Source organism: Ornithorhynchus anatinus, chromosome X4, assembly GCF_004115215.2.
Source record: "Ornithorhynchus anatinus isolate Pmale09 chromosome X4, mOrnAna1.pri.v4, whole genome shotgun sequence".
NCBI lineage: Eukaryota > Metazoa > Chordata > Mammalia > Monotremata > Ornithorhynchidae > Ornithorhynchus > Ornithorhynchus anatinus.
In genome coordinates this window covers 3,551,642-3,571,672 of record NC_041752.1, presented here as the reverse complement: position 1 = coordinate 3,571,672, position 20,031 = coordinate 3,551,642, and the positions used below count along the sequence as shown (strand labels likewise).

Sequence of the window (20,031 nt, the reverse complement as noted above, 5' to 3'; positions counted from 1 at the left end):
TTTTCTTGATGTTTCAAAAATTCGCCTTGCCCCTCATTTTTCCTACCCAGCTCCCAGCAAGAGAGGAAACATCAACACATTCTCCCCAAGTCCTCAAACTGGCAGGATTTTCAAGAGATATTTCTCATGACAAAAATTCAACTGGTAATACGACACGGCGGAGAGGAGCCAAGAGTCGCAAGATACACTTTAACTCTAATGAGCTTGCTACGACTCTAGTCTTTTCCAGAGGAATTCTCAGCCACTGTCTGAATGCTGTCCGCCCTTCTATTCTGAATTTACCCTGGTCTGGGCATAACACGTGTTCCCATTCCATGTGAGCACTACAATGATGATGTCATTTTTAAGCACTTCCTAGGTGCCAGGCACCAGGGTAAAAACGCTGGAGAAGCAGCGAGGCCTAATGGATGGAGTCCGGGCCTGGGAGTCAGAAGGACCTGAGTTCTAATCCCAGCTCTACCATTATCTTGTGTGTGACCTTGAGCAAGTCACTTCACTTCTCTGGACCTCAGTCCTCATCTGTAAAATGGGGATTAAGACAGAGCCCCATGTGGGACTGGGAATGTGTCCAGCCCGATTAGCTTGTGTCGACCCCCCGTGCTTATAACAGTGCCTGGCATAGAGTAAGTGCTTAACAAACCCCTTAATTATTATTACCATTATTATTAATAATAATGATAATAATAAATACTAGATTATCGGCTCACACACAGAACTTGTCCAACATGGGGCTCACAATCTAGCATCCGGTTGTTCCTACTGTCAGTTTGCCTTAACGAAGGGTTTGGCTCCATCTCTGAATACGAAGCGACCATCTTGTGTCCGTTCCCAGATCCTCGAACCGGAAAAATGAAAAAAACAGCTGAAAGATTTTTTGCTTTCCAGGAGTAGAGCTTTTTTTAAAAAAAAAAAAATGAAAAAAAGATAAAAACCAACCAGTCGAGGAGTCGAGGACAGAAAAGAGGAAAGAAAGTCAGAACCTAACACACGTCCATTTTTCTTCTCACATCAGTTTAAGACTGGTTCTGCATTTTTCCCCATGTGGGCACGAATTACTCTCCACACCATCTGACGGCTGCTGCCGGGAAAGGGCAGACCAAGTATTGGTCATCAAATCTAGGACCTGGCCACGATGGACGGGATTTGACCTGTCACATACCAGCCTCGGATCCAATAAACCTCTTCTCTTCCTTCCCAGACTCTACTGAACCCAAACGCCTCCGTCGCTTTCATCCCGTTACCCCTCACGATCTGCGTCGAGCCGATTCTGCCGCCGCCGATCCCAAGTCACACGTCCCTCTCCCGAAAACCCCGGGCCGAAACCAAAAAGGGGTCCGAAAGACGACGGCCAACTCGTTTCCGTGTCCTCGGGAGACCCGTGCGGCATCGCTACCTAAACTTTGGCCCAAGAGAGCGATTCGGGCCTCCTGTTGGTCACCTTCCTTTCCTTCCTCTTTTACAAAACCATCACCAAACCAAACAGCCCAAGGTCCTTCCCGAATGGCTCCTCCAGTCCACGTTCTAGAGCCGCACCAAAATGGCTTCGTTAAAACGATCCCCCTTCATTTCTTTAGAGAAACCAAACAATTAAAAAAATCGAGGTGTGCTTTTGACACAGTTTTGCCCTGTAAAAAGGAAGGGGGGGGTACCCAAGGTTCCAAACGCAGTCACTAGGGGAGGAAGTCACCACTTCTTAGCAAGCTGGGGGAAAAAAAAAAAAGGCCCTGTTTGGCCTATATCAATCCCGTTTATGACCCCAAAAGATCCTCTCCAGAGATCTGCAGGCCGCAGACGGCGGCCTGCGGGGTATCCCTCGCTTCCAGGACCACCGTCCCCCCCGCCCAAAAGAAACCCAACTGGGCAAGCCCACCATTTCACCTGCCACCCTGCACACAGCTGCACCTCAAATTGGTTGCCAGCAGGCCTGTAGAGTTGCCAGGGCCTCCATATTTCCACCCCCTCTTGCATTCAAAGCAAACTTCCCTTTTTTCTCGCCCCCCCGCCCCACCGTGCCCCAATCTGTCGTCTCCTGATTGGTGGAGAAACCTTATCCATCTGCCCCCCCTCCACCCACCTACCCCCCCCCCCCCCAGCAGGCCCAACAAAAGCCAACAGCCAAACCGAGGCGGCTTCACAATAAAAGTCCCCCCTTTCCTGCAGCCTGCCCGGCCCGGCCTCCCCTGCCAGGCTCTGGGCGACATTACTCACCTTCAATCCACCCTATTGTCCGCCCAAGGTTTAGGCCCCATAATCCCAAGGGGCCGAGGGGGGGGTGGTTTGGAAGGGGTTATTTTTTCTTTTCTGGCGGGAGGGGAGACTCCGACCGATCCCCCGAGAGATTCGAGGAAGCGAAAGATGACCTTTCCCTCAAGGAGGACTGGGGCCGAAGTCAACCGGGTTTATTGAGCGCTTACTGTGCGCAAGGCGCTGTACTGTGAGAGTACAATACAACGATAGGCAGACACATTCCCTGCCCGCAACTAGAGTTCGCATTCTAGAAGGGGGGGTGGGGGGAGAAGTCTAAGGAGTCAAGATAGCTAGGACACGGTTGCTTGATGAGGTTGGGGGGTGGGGGAGAATTCATGAGGTCTCCAGCGTGCCAAAGGGGCCTGTTTTAAATTCTTCCCCAACACAGAACTGACACCCAAGTGCTCCCTCCCCTGCTTTTTCACTGCAGAGGGAAAAAAAAATAATAATAATCCAGGTCCAGTATGAGCTTTTTCACACCTTCCCTGACAAATCTAGTGGCCTCATTCAGGCTCTTCCACCAAAGTTGGCTGCAGGAAAATAAGATAATTCAACCCCTAGCCCGGTGTGGACCAGGGCCCTCTTCCCTCCAGAAAGGATCACCGTTCAAACCATACCTTTTTGGAGGGACAGAGGCCTGGGCCTTTTAGAAAGCTTGAGCTTGTTAAAGACAAATTTCAGAAAGAAAGAGGAAAAAAAAAAGGGAGGGGAGGTGCTCAACTCCCCCTCCCCAAAATACCATTTAAGATGTTCAGTTGGATCTAGGCCAAACTTAAAAAGTGGAGGGGAGAGAGGAAGGAGCTTTTGAGGACCTCTCTGTCAACCAGAAACCGCTCTGCAGAAAAGAGCTGAACCAGGAAAAAAAAAATCCTCAGTTCTTTAACATTCAAGTCATTATCTACATTAACACATCTGTTTGTAGAGAAAAGAATGAGAGGAAGGAGCTCGGCCTAAAATTCAATGGCAGCGATAGAGTCTTTTTCATGAGTCCATTCCCACCTCCTCCCCACCTTTCCCTCCCTCACCCCCCAAATTAGGCTATAATTCTAGGACTAAAAGACCTAAACTCCTCTCAGATCCAATTTGAGTCCAAAGCCACCCTCTTCCGAGCATTTTCCACAAAGCGATATTTCACCCCCTCTACACGGGGTCATTTCCTCCATCAAGGCCACAGCTAACAGCAATTCCCCACCCCCCCAAAAAAATTCTAGAGAAAAATCAAATAAGTAGAGCAAATCAACCCTCTTGGATTGTCCTTTAGTCTCCTAAACAAAACTCTCAGGGGAAACCCTTTAAACTTCGCTTCTTTCTCTGACCCGTGGCACTGTTTTGGAAACAATCACTCGGAACCGAAGTCAAACTGGGTTGACTTTTCAGTGATACTAGTTTCATCTCTTCCCTCTCCACCCCCCTCCAGGCAGCCCCTTACACCATCTGACCTAAATCTCGATGGCAAATGTTTGGTGACCACTGACTCTTTATGAGGGCTTAGAGGCTCCACGGCCAGATGAGGGGTGGGGGAAAGTTGGGGGAAAAGAAAAAATGCAAAAAGTTCTTGGCATGGGGCAGTGTTAGCAAACACAAACCCTCTCTCACATTGAGGCCACTTCCTTGAAAGGCTCTGGCAAGCCAGTCTACTGTAGCTTAATGTAACAGAGAAAAAACAAGAGTGGATCTTATTCAGAACGGTTATCCTCACATCAGTTCGCATTTGGCTTCTTTTGTTTTCATCATCATTTCTGAGGTTGGGTCTCCTCTTCAAAAGGTTCCCGTTTCACAACATGCCACCCTCCCCTCGCCAAGTATCACGATTCTGCCCGTCCTCACCGCCGCCCCCCCCCCCGGCCTCCGAAAAAATGGCAAGCCTCTGCATGCACACCCTTGGAATGGACAGCCACACGCATGTAACGTAAGACCCTATGTGGCTTTTGGAAGTGTATCTAATTCGGGATAATAGTCTTGTGAATTCGTACACAGACGGAGTTTTGTAGAGCCTCCATTTGCTCAAGGCAAAGCCTTCCACGGGCCTACGTTTAGGATATCTTTTCTGTCTTTTTCGGGGGGAAAAGGCAGCACGACAAAACCTACCCGAGTCAAGCTCTACCAGATAAACACCCGGCAAATCACCTTTCCCCCACCATCAGCATTTTGGGCGACGTCGAGTATTTTGAACCCCAACGAGAATAAAATGTGGCATGACAGGTAATCCCGAGCAAACCTGGGTCTGTGAACGCAAATTTAGAACGGAAAGCATGCGGGTGTCGCAGGGCAAATCCAAATACTTGCTTCGGCTCTTTGAGTTAAAAGATCCATAGTATGACAATTGCAGCAGAGCAGCTCCTTGAAGATTTTGTCCTCTTTTAACCTCAGCTCATCTGACCATATCCAAGCCAAGAGAGAAGGGATTCACTTCCAATGCTACGGGGGAGAAAAAGACGGAGTTGGGGGGGGGGCATTTCTTCCTTCCCTAGGTCTGATTTCTTGAAATCTCAAGGCCTTCCTTCGCGTACAGGCCCTCTGAACCGAAACGGTCTACAGCAAAAAGACCAGAGGAAAAATAAATATAAAGTGAGGCCCCCAGAAAGCAAAAATGCTGACCCTGGAAAAATGAAAGAGCGGGGAGGGAAAGCAAAATGCCTAGCTGGGGTGCAACAGTCAGAGTTGAAATTTCATCTTCCCAAAACCACCTTCTTCTTCTTCTTCTTCTTCTTCCTCCTCGTCGTCTTCAATCTACTTAAAAGCAAAACCCTACCTTGATCCCCATTCCTCAAAACAGGAAATCGTCCAAATCTTTTTCAGCCATGGCCTAGAAATAGTGTTTCTGCTCTGTCATTAGGGTACTGTAGCCTAGGCTTTTCCTTCAATCCTAAGAATTGCACTGAATTAGATCATCTTTCTCTGATCACCTCCCCCTTCAGGCTGCTCCTGAGCATGCTCAGCTGAGCTTTGCACTGCCATTTCATAACTGCATTGTTTACAGACCCACAGTGACCTGCCATTTTTTTTGTTGGTCAGGAAAACAGATGCCTCGTTCCCCTCACCGGTCCTCGCCCAGGGACGGTGAACTCACGGCTTCCTTCAAGCCGGGCCCCCCACCCCACCCCACCCTCCCCATCCCCTTTCACATAACGGAGGAGGCGTACAAGTTCACATTTTACAAGGAAAATCCAACGGTGGGAGACGCGTGACAAATCTAAGGACGGAAAGTCCGGGGGCTTTTTAGGTGCCTTCTAGCTCAAAACTCAACTGATGAAAAAATTTGGTTAGTGACAATTTAACTCTTTTGGGGAAGGGCGGCGAGGGTGAGGGAGGGAGCGGAGGAGCTGTGAGGTTTGCATAGAAAATGTCATCCCCGCTCGCACCCCTTTGGACTGGTTTGTGTGATGGATATTCTGCTGTGGTGTCCCCCAGAAATCAAACAAGTCCTTTTGTGCTTTTCCTTAAACCTCGGGGATGGAGAGGGGATGGAAGAGTCAAGAGAAAATATCATTGCTCTGAAACAGCGTGGCCTAGTAGATAGAGGCTGGGCCTGGAAACCAGAGGACGTGGGATCTAATCCCGGCTCCACCGCTTGCCTGCTGTGTGACCTCGGGCGAGTGACCTCATTTCTCTGGGCCTCAGTTACCTCAACAGCAAAATGGGGATTCAATACCTGTACTCCTTCCCACTTGAACTGTGAGCCCCAAGTGGGAGGGCGGCTGTGTCCGACCTGACTGGGCCTTACCCCAGCGCTTAGAACAGTGCTTGACGTGTAGTGAGCGCTTAACGAAAACCCTAAAAGAAGCAGTCTAAAGGCTGAGAGGCAGCACACAGCTTTCTTTCCCCTTAAGTGCAAACCGGAGTGATCCAAGGAAAACAGAGGCAGCAACGCTTTCTACTTTAACATAGAGAAGGGCTCGGGTAAGTTTTACAAAGAACCTTCAGCTTATACAGCTAATTCATACTACAAGGAGCAGCTGCTTCTAAGAAAGCAAAGGGCAGTAAGGTCCACTGGTCACCTCAAAGCAAGAGGGAAACCATTTTAAAACGTTAAAACAAAGGGATTCGCTACAGAAGCCGCTTCTACGAGACAAGGGAAGTGGAGAGAGATGCTTTAAATGTGACTAATTGTCCCTCTTTCCCAATCAAAACCCCCTCTTTCTTGGCAGTGACAGAGCAATAGCTATGAAACCTCCTTGAGAGCGGGGATCTTGTCCACCAACTCCTTTCCCAAGCGCTCAGTACACTGCTCTGCACTAAGCAATCGCTCAGTAAATAGCATTGATTGATTAGTCCCTACGGGTTTTGCCTTACATTGTGAAAGTCTGTCCCACCCTCCTAAATCCAGGCACAGAGACAGAAAACTTCATTTCCTCGTCTTCAACTCCAGGATGAGTCCACAAAGAATGCTTTAGGTCAAATACTATGACGAACGGAGATCACTTTTTGACAAGTTGAGCGCCTGGTGCGTTATGGAATGGGAAGAATTTGTAAATGAAGATCTTTCGGAGTGTTTTTCTCCAACCCTTGCTTCAAAAGTGACTTGTTCGATCCATCGGTGGTTTTTACTGAGCGCTTACTATGTGCACAGCGGACAACAGTCATTAGACTCCAGCTTTTAAGGAGCTTACAATCGAATGCAAAGTGCTTCTCAGATATTGGCCAGCTTGTTATGGGCCTGTTAATTCCATTGCATTTTGTTCTCTCCCAAGCGCTCAGCACAGTGTTCTTGCCTTTAGTAAGCACTTAATAAACACCACCGATTGATGGATCGATTCACAGATTGTTCACAAAGCTACTTGCGGGCAGGGAACACATCTACCAACTCCCAAGCACTTAGTCCGGGGCTGAGCACACAGTAAGTGCTCAATAACTACCACTGACTCAGTATACTTCTTCATACATTCTGTTCAGCGTCCTTGGTTTTGGGGCGTCACTGAAAGAAAAAAATTGCAACACCTTCCCCGCTCCACCACCACCCCTCCGGCTGTCAAGTGCTCCTGTGCTGATTTCTTGTCTTCAATGGGGTGACAGGCACAAGGAAATATCTGAAGTTAAAAAGAGTATTAGGAACTATGAATAAACTACTGCTAATCCAAATAGTTGTGGGCATTGGGCGGGGAATGCTATCTACCAACTTGATTATACTGGACTCTCCCCAATGCTTAGGACAGTGCTGTGTACACGGTAGGTGCTCAATAAACACCATCGATTGAACGTTTCCCTCCCATGATTTAAACGGAAGCTTTAAGCAAATGCCTCATCTTTTCAAGATGGCGCAAAGGAACAGGACAGTTAAAATGGGACGTCTACGGAATTAAAATAGAAATGCAAGCACGGAAACCCAAGTTGCCATTCCGTCACAACGTGCTCTTAACTCTCACCCCAGAATGAGGGATCTTGCGTTCGACTGCTTAGAAGGTGGCGCGAAAATAGATGTCAGTCTTTCCAAATGGGTCCCATGGAAATATAGTCATTCAGCAGGTTAGAAATAGAAACAGTAAGGAAGGATGAGATGGATGCGAAAGAAATCAACACTGCTATAATAATAATAATGATAATAATGGCATTTGTTTAGTGCTTACTACTTGCCAAGCACTGTTCTAAGCCCTGGGGTAGATAAAAGGTAATCAGGTTGTCCCATACGGGACAGTCTTAATCCCCATTTTACAGATGAGGTAACTGAGGCACAGAGAAGTTAAATGAGTTGCCTAATGTCACCCAGCTGACAAGTGGCGGAACCAGGATTAGAGTCCACGTCCTGGGACACTAAGCCATGCTGCTTCTCACCTATAGAGTCTTAGGTGTGGGATTAACCCTAGGGCTGTTGAAGGAAAAACAACAAATGAGGCACAATGTCACCAAACGGAGCCCACAGCTCTAAAATCCACCCCTTCTTCTACACCCGAACTGCTCATGCGCTGGTCCGAGCAATTATATCCCACCTTGACTCCAGCACCAGCCTCCTGCCTCTCCAGTCCATTCATTACTCTGACACCTGGATCAGTTTGTTGGTTGTTTTTTTTTTTGGCTGGGGGGCAAGAAACAGTCGACATCTCCCCAATCCTCAAAAACCTCCAGTGGTTACCCATCCAATGGATACGCCTCCCCATCAACCTTTAAGTGCTCCATTGTCTCTTCCCCTTCTCCTCCTCACCTCGTTCAACCCAGCCCAGACACTTTTGCTCCTCAACATCCACCTTCTCCCTGAATCTCCATCTCGTCTTTCTCGCTGCCGACCCCTCTCACCCACGTCCTCCCTTGGGCCTGTAACTACTTCCCCCTTCATATCCGGCAGACCACCGCTCTCCCCCGTCCTCTTCGCAGCCCGACTAAAATCACATCTTCTCCGAGACGCCTTACCCGACGAGCCCCTCCCTCCCCCAACTTTTCCTCCATTCTGCATCACCTGTGCACTTGGGCCTGTCTCTCATGGACTTTGGTATTCACCCCACTTTCAGCCCCAACCTCAGACTCCGCCATGTCTCCTCTCTGTAATTCATCTGAATATCTTCCCCACTCTAGTTCTTGTGGGCAAGAAACGATTCTAGCAACTCTACTGTACTGGTCCAAGCGCTTAACAAGTGCTCTGCAACTAGTGAGCACTCAAAAACCATTCATTGAGGGCTTCGCCCAGAGTAAGCGCTTAATGAATACCACTGACTGGAAAACACTCGAACAACCTCCGTGAATGGAAACTCAACCACCTGCCGATGTTTTCTCCCTCTATGAATTCACATATCTTGTCAACATTGTAATGAAAATTGTCTCCTCATTTCCCCCTACAGCTTTCAGTACAACTAACTAGCAAAAGATTTTATCTGAAGAGATTTTTCATTATAGAGAAAAGTGGGGGAGGGGGTGGGGAGGGAGGGGGGTGGTGGATAGAAAAGAGCCTGATAACCTAACAGCCGTTTCCTGAGTCATAAGCGTTCTGCAGACAAAAGACATTCTTTGGGCACTGTTTAAGTGTTTTAGATATTATAAATATTTACTTCCCAAGGAGCGCTGCCTCCAGCCCATCTTGGTACATTCATAAAAGCCTAAGCATCAATTTATGAAAATATCAATTTACGGAGATCCTTGTCTGTTTAAAGCCCACTCCTCGCTGCTTTAAAATACAAGAGCAGCAGACAGAAAGGAAACTAGGCCAGTGTTGGGACACAAGTTGCTCCCGTGAGACTCAAGGAAAAACTGGACAGGGCCACACTGACCTCAACAGACTTCGGAATGGCTTCGTTGGAAATGAAAGACAAATTTCAATAATCAAATCGGGCAAAATATGAAACAAGGAAGAGCTTTAAGCCAGCAGTACGGTATCGATCCCCAGCCATGAAAAAAAATGAAGCGTCGATGGTTAAAACTATTCCCTGCTACAATCTAGCGGCTACAGTCTCGATCGCTCCACTCACTCCACCTCCAGCCAAGTCGCTCTCCGTCTCTCTCTACCCAGCTCAGAAACAAACCTGCAGGTTTTGTCCCCATCTTTAACTATAAACCAAGCTGTCCAAGTGCTCTGAGGAAATGCAGTCTGCTTCCAAGGTCTCTTCCCTTTTTATTTCCTGAAACACCAACCTCGAGTGGCATATGATCTCCAGAGTTCTCTCCGTGATGATAATTCAATTTTTTATTTTTTTTTCTTTTTGGAGAGCCCTGCTCCGGAGAAGTCTTCCCTGCTTGGTCCTCACAACGAGAGGTGGACAGATAAAATGAGGCAAGTCAGAGAATGTTGTGAATTCCTCCCTTCGGGCTTCGGGAGGTTTATTAGAGCAGAGCTGGGCCCACCCTTTTATCACTGAATCGTTCAGGCCCCTGCCCGGGCTACACCTGAACCCACCACGAGATGCCTTAAACGCGGCCTTCCGCGGTGCCCGAAGTACGGCACCCATTTCTGCTCTGCCCTGTGTGACCAATGAAAGAAAGCCTCAACCGGGATTCCCTGAACTGCCTTTCTTCCTAGGTCTGCCTACCTGAAGGTTTGCAGGCGCAGTGAAAGATGGAAAAAGGTCTCTGGGTGTTACTATACCTGCAGACTTCTGGGGTGAGAGGGGCGGAGGGGACAGTCTTGTCTTGATGAAGACTCCAAGAGTTGCACATTCCCACTCATGGATAGCGAGTGAATCCGTTTCGGCTCATGTGATAAAAGCTCCCTCTTTCAAGTGAGCATGCTCAGAGGAGACCATTTCCCTGTTGAAGCAGCAGCCATTTCACAGAGAACTCTGCAGCCTGAAAGGACTTCCACTGGGTCGACGACCCTCTTGACTATCACAGAACGGCCCCGACCCTAGAGGGTACAGTTAAAATCATCTGGCAGTACTCTGATCCCTAGCCTGTGGGGGGAAACACCTCTGAAGACATTCAGGATTGGATCCTGGTGCTAGAATTTAAAACCGATGACCCTGAAACGCTAATTATATCCTCCGGTGAACTGGGCAGCCAAGGTGGGCAGCCAAGGGATCGCTAGAACGTAGACGTTGGTTCATCTGTCCGTTTGCAGGATCTGACCGAAAGGAGACTCTGAGACTCGATTTGGCCGGACCTCAATTATTAAGCTACGGATTTAAAACCGTGATCTGACCTTAAATAACCATCTCACGCGACACAGGCCCCAGAAAACGATTCGTTTTAAAAACCCGACGGCACTCTAGTAGGTTGGTAATTGTCCGTTGAGCTCCGTGGTCTTCTCTTGTTTTACATTACGAGTTTCTGCTTCAAAAATCACTAACAGTTTGCCTTTCTTCAATTTAACCATTAAAAAAAAAGGCTTTGGCAATCTTCATATCTGCTTAAGCTCCTAGGAAAACTGCCTGGACAACTTTCAGGAACATCTGTGAGCAGAGCTCGGCTGGACTGGATTCAAGTAGAAAGAATGGCATATTTATAAGAATGCAAAAAGTCTGGAGGGTTTGGGTGTTCAACATCTCTCTTCCCAGAAAAAGTTGAGAGAGAGAAAGAAAATTCTCCATCGTGATGGCTTCCCATTAATTTCCAAATACTGACAACGTTCCTCTCTTACTAAACTGAGTCTACGACAATCTTCACCCCTAGGATTGAAGACGTCGCTGTTTTAATCTGATTCTTCATGATGGTTCAAAGGCCCGTAGGAAACGGGAACCAGAAGGAGACATTTGGAAACTAAAATCTGTTCTAGGATGCTGGAATCAATCATATTTATTGAGCGCTTGCTGTGTGCAGAGCATTGTACTAAACACTTGGGACTGAGTCGGTAGACAAATCTCCTGCCCACAATGAGTTCGCACTCTAGAAGGGCGGACAGAAAACAGAAATGATTGTCTTAGTAAGCAGCCCACAATTTGAGGTCCTTTTGGCTTGTGCTAGAGTTCCTGAACAAAAGGGAAGGCTTCCCATCTTTGATCAATGCAAATTAGAAACAAATGATCCTCAATCACTTGTAAATACTGTCTTTCCTTCATCTTGCTCATGCCTGTGGGAAGGTGGGAACAGTTAAAACCAGCAGACATGAATCATCCACACCCTAAATCAAAGTCCTTTCTTTCTTTTCTGACTCTTCGTTTCAGATAACTTATCCTCCGCAATTATAAAGTCTTTGGGTCTTCAAGGAGGTCAGGGAAAAAAACGGATAAGAGGGCCAGGGACACTTAGAGGAAAACCGCAAATTTGGAAGCATCGATAAGAAAATACATTTTTATTTTGGGCTTCTTAATGAACAGATTTAAGAGAGATTCCTTCTCCAGTACCCAGCTTCCATAATGGTCACTTGGAATTGCAGCTATAACTCTTTTACGGCCAATGAATTTTATTATTTTTTTTAACAATGCAAACTGGATTGCCTTTTCTGTTTGAAAATATTTCAAGTAATTGCTTTAAGCAAAAAAATGAATAATCTATAACAATGCAATGTTGAAAAATATTCTGAATGCTACTGCAGGGAATTCATTCATTCCAAATGTAAAATAATCAATTGTACTCCAAGGACTAACGGATGAAAATTATTGGCCCAAACTTACTCTTCTGTCAGAATACTCTTGGACATAAGGCTTACTCCTCTTACTGCTCTATCTAAACGCTAAATGTATTTTCTACTATAGTTGAAAAAAAGTCAGTTTTTCCGATTGAAATCGGTCTTTCAGTTGCGGTCTCCATCTTGAACACAGCTGCTAAGCGCTGCAACCCCAGCCTCCAGATGAAATACCGGAACCCCCACCATAAAAAAAGAGACGCATATCGGACATTCGTGGGACTTTTTCCAAAACCCCAATGTCACTATGACACTAATCAGAAAACTGACGTTACTAATGAGATGTGAGGCCTTACCGGAGAGAGCCCGGGCTGGGGAATCAAAGGCCTGAGTTCAAATCCCAGCTCCACCTCATACCTCCCGTGCAACCCTGGGCAAGTCACCTGACTTCTCTGAGCCTCAGTTCCCCCATCTGCAAAGGGGGATTCAATATCTGTTCTCCCTCCTACTTAGGCTGTAAGCCCCATGTAGGACCTGATTATCCTGGATCTACCCCAGTGCTTAACAGTGTTTGGCGCATAGTAAGCACATAAATACCACTATCATCATTATTATTAAACACATTAAAGAAACTACATTGAATAAAATACAGACTCCCCCTTCACCTAAAAACATTAAATGTGCTTCTTAGCTGCATCTAATAGGCCAACAGCCAGCAAAGAACCCAAAAATGCAGCGCTGAGTAGAGGAATAAAATGATCTTTTGGAACCCGCCCCGCGCTCTAAGTCCCGCCGAGGCAACCTGCTAAAATGACGGTCACGTGGAGCTCCTGATCATAACTGCAATCTTGACAGAGCTTTTCTGTACGTATCCGTAATTTATTTCCCTCAATGTCAGTTTCCCTCTCTAGACTCCAAATTTGTTGTGGGCAGGGAGCGGGTCTGTTTATTGCTGAACGGCGTTCTCCCAAGCGCCTAGTACAGCGCTCGGCACGCAGAGCGGCAGGCCGATAAATACGACTGAGTGAATGAGCTGGATTCTGTCCTTTTCGGCCCTGGTCCCTGGATCCACATCCGCTCTAAGGTGCTTGGGGTTGGGATGGGTGAAATCGCTTCCGGCTGTTTTCTTGGTCCACGCACACGAGGGCTCTCGTTCCAGACCATGTCCTAGGCTCCCTCTACAGGTTTAAAGGATGCAGCAAAGCCCGGTCGAAGACAGACCATTTCATTTCAGCCTTCGGGGCTGGGGAAGCTGCAGCCATTTTGTGGAAACCAGGGTATCTGCACAAAAGCACACTCCTCCTACGTGGCTCCTGCAAGGGACGTTCAAAGAGCCATCTCTTCCGTCCTACGGAGCACGGATCGGAAGCCCACTGGCGTTTCAGGCCAGAAGGTGGTTGAAGAAACTTAACTGTTTAGTATCTCCGCTTTCCTCAAATGCAGCAGGAGAGAGTCACATCTCCCAAAGAAATCCAGCGCTTCAGAAATCGCTTGGGATGGACATTAACGCTACGGCGATTCTAGTCATTAAAAGAGATTTTCCATCCAATTAAACTTGGAGAGGATTTTCCATCCGACAAGAAACCCCTTTCCCCCCAATAATTTCACCCCAAACTCTCGGTGTGTCTTTCGCCTCTCCAGGGGAGGGCCATCTGCTACTTGCCAGTTTTCCAAATGTGATCTACAAAGGCAATCGGGAACCGTACAACCGCAGAAGGTATTTTAAAACCCTTGCGCTCTAGTTCAGCTTCATGAACCGGTGGTTGAATGTGCTTTTAGCATTTCAGTTCAGAAGAGGGCTATCAAAAGAAAAATCTTCCCTACACAAAGAGACATTGTTCCTCTTGGGATTTCACTTAATTACCCGATTAACATTATGTATATCATTTTCAGGACTCCCATGGAGGGGGGTGGTGGGGGGAGAAATAGGGATTGCCTTCTCTACAAAGGGGATCCATTTTTCCCCCTCCTCCCTGAAATAGGCAAGTCTTTCTGAATTCATTTTTTGCCCCCTTCAGATTGGGGCGATGCTTCTCCCTAGAAGCTGTTCCTTCTCTCTGAAGCAGCTTCTGCTGTGAAGGGCTTTTAAAATGGCACAATAGAAGGCAAGAGGAGCCATCTTTCATCCACGAAGCTCACAAGCAGCAGCCCCCGCCCCGATCTAATTTGAAAATAGGTTTGCCTATGTCCGCTTCACCCCCAAAGTGCGGGGAGGGGGAGGTGGATGGAGGGGTCATCAAGGAGACGGGGTCACCTTTCAGACTCCTTCTTTGACACATTAATGGATCGCAGCAGAAGTAGGAGGGTAGAGTGAAGGGAAAAGATCCAAACTATAAGAGAGCCATAGAGCTCTTCCCACTATTATTGTGAAATGGAAATTAGCATACAATGTAAAGACTGAAATTCAGGCAGAACTAAGGATTTGTGATTTTTTTTTAATTCCCAAAACTGACTTCACACCCAAAGCCTCTCATTTTTAAGTCATGGAAAAGGCTGGGTCCAACTTTCATGCAGGTCGCTGGGGATATAAAGCTCCTTGGCATTTGAAAAACACCCAGAAAAGAAAATTTCATACCCGGGAAGTGCTTCAGCTCTAAAACAGTTAAGTAAATGCAGGCTCTACACCGGAAGCTCATTATGGGCAGGGACGGGTCTGCTAATTCTGTTGTACTGTCCTCTCCCAAGTGCTCAGTCCAGGGCTCTGCACATAGTAAGCGCTCCGGAAATGCCACTGATTAATACGTCAATGGATCAGAGGTCAAAACACCAGGAGGTACTTCTGTACACATCTTTAAAGCATATATGATAAATTATTTATTCATAGTAATGTCTGTTCCCCTGCCTAGACTGCAAGTTCCTTATAGAAACGGAACACGTCTGCTCAATCTGTTGTACTGGACTCTCTCAAGGGCTTAGTACAGCGTTCTGCACATAGTAAGTGCTCAAGAAATACCATCTTGAAATACCACTGACTGAGTGAAGAGAGTACATTCACTCAGGTTTACTCCTGCTCCATATATTCCTTGAATAATTGTAGCATAGGAAAATGGGGATGTATGGGAAACGGGCAGGGTGGTGGGAAGGGGGAGGGAGAGAGAGAGAAAGGAGGACACTGGAATCCCAAAACTGCTACATTCAAGAACTCTTTCATGAGGAAACTTTGTTAAGGGTTTGAGGCAATTCTGCTAACCATTTCTTTTCCCAACCAAGAGTGTCTGAGCACTTACTGTACACAGAACACTGAGGTAAGCGCTTGGGCAAGTCCAATACAGTGGAGTTGATAAATACGTTCCCTGAACACAATGAGCTAACAGTCTGGACTGGGCTTTTTTTCCTGCCCTTTCTCCACCAATCTCATCCTCATTTTTTTTCTTTTTAACAGATGAAAATATGAGGAATTATACCCCGTAGATTGTAATCTCCTTGTGGGCAAGGATTGCTTCCACCAACAATGTTGCACCGTACTTTGTTGCCAGGAACTGTACTAAATGCTTGGGACAGTACAATATGACAACGTTGGTAGACAAGTTCCCTGCCCACAAAGTTTATAATCCTTAATCCTAGGGGGAAAAAATGAAACCAATTTCAAATTATTATTATGGTATTTAAGCTATTACTATTTGTCAAGCACTGTTCTAAGCGATGAGGTAGATACAGGTAATGAGTTTGCACACCAGTTCTGACCCACAGGGGGTTCACAGTCTGAGTAGGAGGAGGAACAGGTTTTTAATCCCCATTTTACAGTTGAGGAAACAAAGGCACAGAGAATTAAAGTGACTTGCCCTCAGTCACACAACAAGCATTTGGAAGAGCTGGGATAATGAACCCAGGTCCTCTGACCCCCAGACCCATGCTCTTTCCACAAGGCCATGCTGAATGCTTTTAAAAATAAAAAGGGCATAAGACAATTAGCTATAAACAGCATGTTTTTTTTAAATCAAAGAAACACCTTTTTAAGTGATTATAACTATCACATCCAGGCAATGTCCTTACGTCAAATGACCATGGTTTGAAATGTTACGACGCTACAGTTCTTCTGTTTTTATCAAGTGGGCTTGGCCATTCATAAAAAGGTTCAGCTTGATTCTGTTTCACCGATACCAGTGAATGAAAGGAATGAAAAAAAAAAATCAAGATCTAAATCAATGAAAAGCTTTGCTTTAATACACTGGCTGGCTTCCTAATGTGGTTCCCAAAAACATTCTTCACAGATTGTACATAAAAGGTTCTCAAATACCTAAGCACTATCACTTCCTAGAACAAAACTAAAACCAATAAGGGTTAAGTTCAAGATACATTCGAGTGCAGATTTGTGTATTTTAACTCTAGGGTGGAAGCTTGTTGTGGGCAAGGAATCCAACTCTGTTGTACTGTACTCTCTCAAGCGTTTAGTACAGTGCTCTGCTGCATACAGTAAGTGCTCCATAAACACTACTGATGATGACAAATGCCATTTTTAAACTGAATATATAGTGCATGTACCAAGATCCAGAAAAACATGTAAACCAATTACTACAGCACAGCCTGGTTGTTGATGTAAATAATTCATTTAAGTACACAAACACAAATACACAAAATATATGGAGAAGCAGCAAAGTCTCCTGGAAAGAGCACAGGCCTGGGAAGCAGAGGGCCTGGATTCTAATCCCAGCTCCATCAACTGTCCGCTGTGTGACCTTAGTCAAGTCACTTTAATTTTGCTCCGTTTCAGTTCCCTCATTTATAAAATGGGGGTTAAGATTGTGATCCCCACGTGGGACAGGGACTTTGTTCAACCCAATTACTCCAGCGCTTAATACAGTGCCAGGCATAGAGTAAACTCTTAACAAATGCCAACATCATTTTTATTAAGGCAATATATCAATTCACCAGCATGAGGGACACCTAAATATTCAAGACACTCTATGTTCTGACTCAACAGAGAAACTGAAATCAGTGCATATTTGTTTTCACTAATCTCGCTATCCAGCGCTTCATAAACCGCCGGAGAAATTCAGTCTTCTCCAAAGGATACATTATACAGTACTATCAAAAGATTGACGGATCAGAGAAATGGCAGCAAACTTTACTGAGAAAAAGCTATATATCCAGGACTCACACTTCAACACAGTTTCTCTGCATTTGGTTTCAACTCTTGTTTAGACAGCAAAAATCAATCAATGGTATTTGAGTGCTCACTGTGTGCAGAGCAAGGTACTGAGCACTGGATGAGTCTAATGATAATGAGGAGGAGAAGGATAGTGGCATTTGTTAACTCTTACCACGGGCCAGGTTCTATGTGCGGGGAGGATACAGGCAAATACATACAAATTGTACCCTCCAAACAGAGTTCATTCATTCAATATTATTTGAGCGCTTACTATGTGCAGAGCACTGTACTAAGCGCTTGGAATGTACAAATCAGTAACAGATACAGTCCTTGCCCTTTGGCAGTTCCCTGCCCACAACAAGCTTAGTTTAGAGACAGTAAGTGTGCAGTTAATATCAATGACTGACTGATAGATACAGAAGTGGTAATAATGTTTTTTTAAGTGCTTACTCTTTGAGAGAATACACTGGGAGAGAATACACAGGTGAAAATTAGACAAGGTCCCTGTCCCTCAGAGGGGAGGGAGCAACTCTAGACTGTAAGCTTGTGGTGGGCAGGAAATGTGCCGGTTTATTGTCATGCTGTATTCTCCCTTGCGCTTAGTACAGTGCTCTGCACAGAGTAAGCACTCCTTGAGACTGAATGAATGAATTCAGGAGAAAAGAAAGAACAGGAAATGGTGCGATTGAGGATATGACCCAGTTCCGGTTCCGGGGTTGAAAAGGTTCCAAAGAGTTAATTTCTTCTAAAATGTTCTTATCACATTAGCACAGAATTCTGCTCTTCATGGTAGCCAGGCTGAGTCTTTAGGGTTGTCCCCCTTTCTCCCTGCAAACACCAGGAGAGGCAAAGTGAAGATACGGCACAGGTTTCTCCCCCGGTAAATCAGGCCGAAGCTCTTCTCTTTTAATTTATTTCAAGGTGGTTTCAAAATAAGGTCTAACGCCCCAAGGCAACGTCAGCTGGTTGCTTATGGGCTTTCCCAGGTAGCACTGCTCAAACATGTCATGTCTGTTCCCTTGGAAACAATGCCTGATTTGTAAGCATTGCTTTCTATCGCGCCCCCCCCCCCCCCACCTTCTTTATCTTTTGGATAAATAAATGAAGACTTCTTTCTGGCTGCACCTGAAACCTTCCTGAATCCCCGAAGAATTAAAACCAGTTCAGGGAACTCTGCAGGGAGGTGGCAAACTGGCCTTGTCCAGGAGAGCTTCCTGGTGGATAAATAAGACTGACAAACTTTCTCCCTGGAGAGGTGTGCCAGGCGTGTCTTCCAAACGCTTAATATACACATAGTACGTACTCAAAAAATACCACTGATTGAATGAGCATTTGATGAGTCCTGTGACTTTCTTAGGGGAAGAATGGTAATAGGAGTAGGGTTAAGGAATGACCAACAAGGAGATAGCACAAACACAAATATAATTTTTAAAAACTGTGGCTCTGAAGGTATAAAGCTCAGCTCGACCAATTGATTACTGAGGAGTCTACTGAGCCTGGCATGTAGTAAGCACTTAAAATAAACCACGATTTCTAATATTCCATAAAATGTGCTTTCACTACATAATCCATCCTATTTATTGAGTGCTTACTATGAGCAGGGCACTGTATTAAGCGCTTGAAAGAGTAGATTATAACAGAATTGGTAGACTGGATCCATGTGCTTTCACTACATAATCGATCCTATTTATAGAGAGCTTAGTATGAGCAGGGCACTATATTAAGTGCTTGAAGGAGTAGAGTATAACAGAGTTGGTAGACTCGATCCCTGTCCAGAGGACTTTGAGTCTAGAGGGTATGTCAGGTGCTAAAATAAATGTCATATATGGATGTAAGTGCTGTGGGGCTGAGGGTGGGGGGAATAAAGGGTACAGAGCCAAGTCCTGGGGTGACAGAGAAGGGAGTGCGTAAAAAAGTCGTGGGGGAATTGGGGAACCTTTTCCCGGCAACGCACGTTTTCCTGGATGGGGTGAGGCCGGCAGTCAGGACACCCGGGTTCAATTCCCGGCTCCGTCCCTGGCCTGCCCTGTAACCAAGGGCAGACCGTTTGACATCGCTGGGCCTCAGTTCACTCATCTGCAAAATGGGAGTAAGATACATTATGAGCGCCATGAGGAACAGGAATGGTGTCTCCGATCTGAGAGCCTCCTATCTATCCTAGTGCTTCGCGTAGAGTCAGCACTTAATGAATGTCATAATTATTAGAAAGGACTGGATACTGGTGGTTGCACTTTGGCTTGTTGTTCAATCACACACACACACACACACACACACACACACAGTTTCACCTTTGGCAGTATCTTTATTTGCCGAGGTCTACTAAAGGCTGGAAGGCTCATTCGGTACAGGTACCGTGTCTGTCCTGATGACCTTTCATCTTCCCCAGCATTTAGAACAGTGCTTCAAAGAGTGAGCGCTCGATGTAGTTATTACTACTCCTATTATTATTATTAACTACTAGAAATTCAATTAAGCATTTGTACAGTGCTTTCAAGTGCTCAATCAATACCATTGATTGAATTTACTTGAACCATTTGAGATAACCAAACCAAATCGGAATACTGCTAACTTGGTAATCTGTGATTTTGTGGAAGTGGTTTCTTTGCTTTTTCTAAAACATATATATATATACACACACACACATACACTAGTGATTAATGGATAATTGACATTGATAATAGTGGCAAATCCACCGTTTGGGCTCTGACTTCTCTATCACAGACAGTTCTTCTTGTACTTCTACAGTTTAGATCAGCAAAGATAAAATGCCGAACCT

General features: G+C 45.8%; 1 protein-coding gene across 11 annotated transcripts in view; it reads right to left on the bottom strand.

Moving 5' to 3' along the window:
* The window catches only part of EHMT1 (euchromatic histone lysine methyltransferase 1), a 106,490-nt gene that overhangs the window by 53,033 nt on the left and 33,426 nt on the right, over positions 1–20,031 (bottom strand). For 5 of the 11 annotated variants that reach the window (XM_029054312.2, XM_029054316.2, XM_029054324.2 and 2 more), the window contains exon 1: positions 1,879–1,967. The exons of 4 other annotated variants lie outside the window; for them this stretch is intronic. Coding sequence is in view for 1 of the 7 variants with exons in the window: in XM_029054320.2 (XP_028910153.1) it covers positions 1,871–1,873 (3 nt within the window). In the remaining 6 variants the exon portion in view is untranslated. Of the gene's footprint in view, positions 1–1,870; positions 1,968–2,208; positions 2,271–20,031 lie in introns of those variants that run through there. 2 more of the 11 variants (XM_029054321.2, XM_029054320.2) reach the window with 2 other exon arrangements.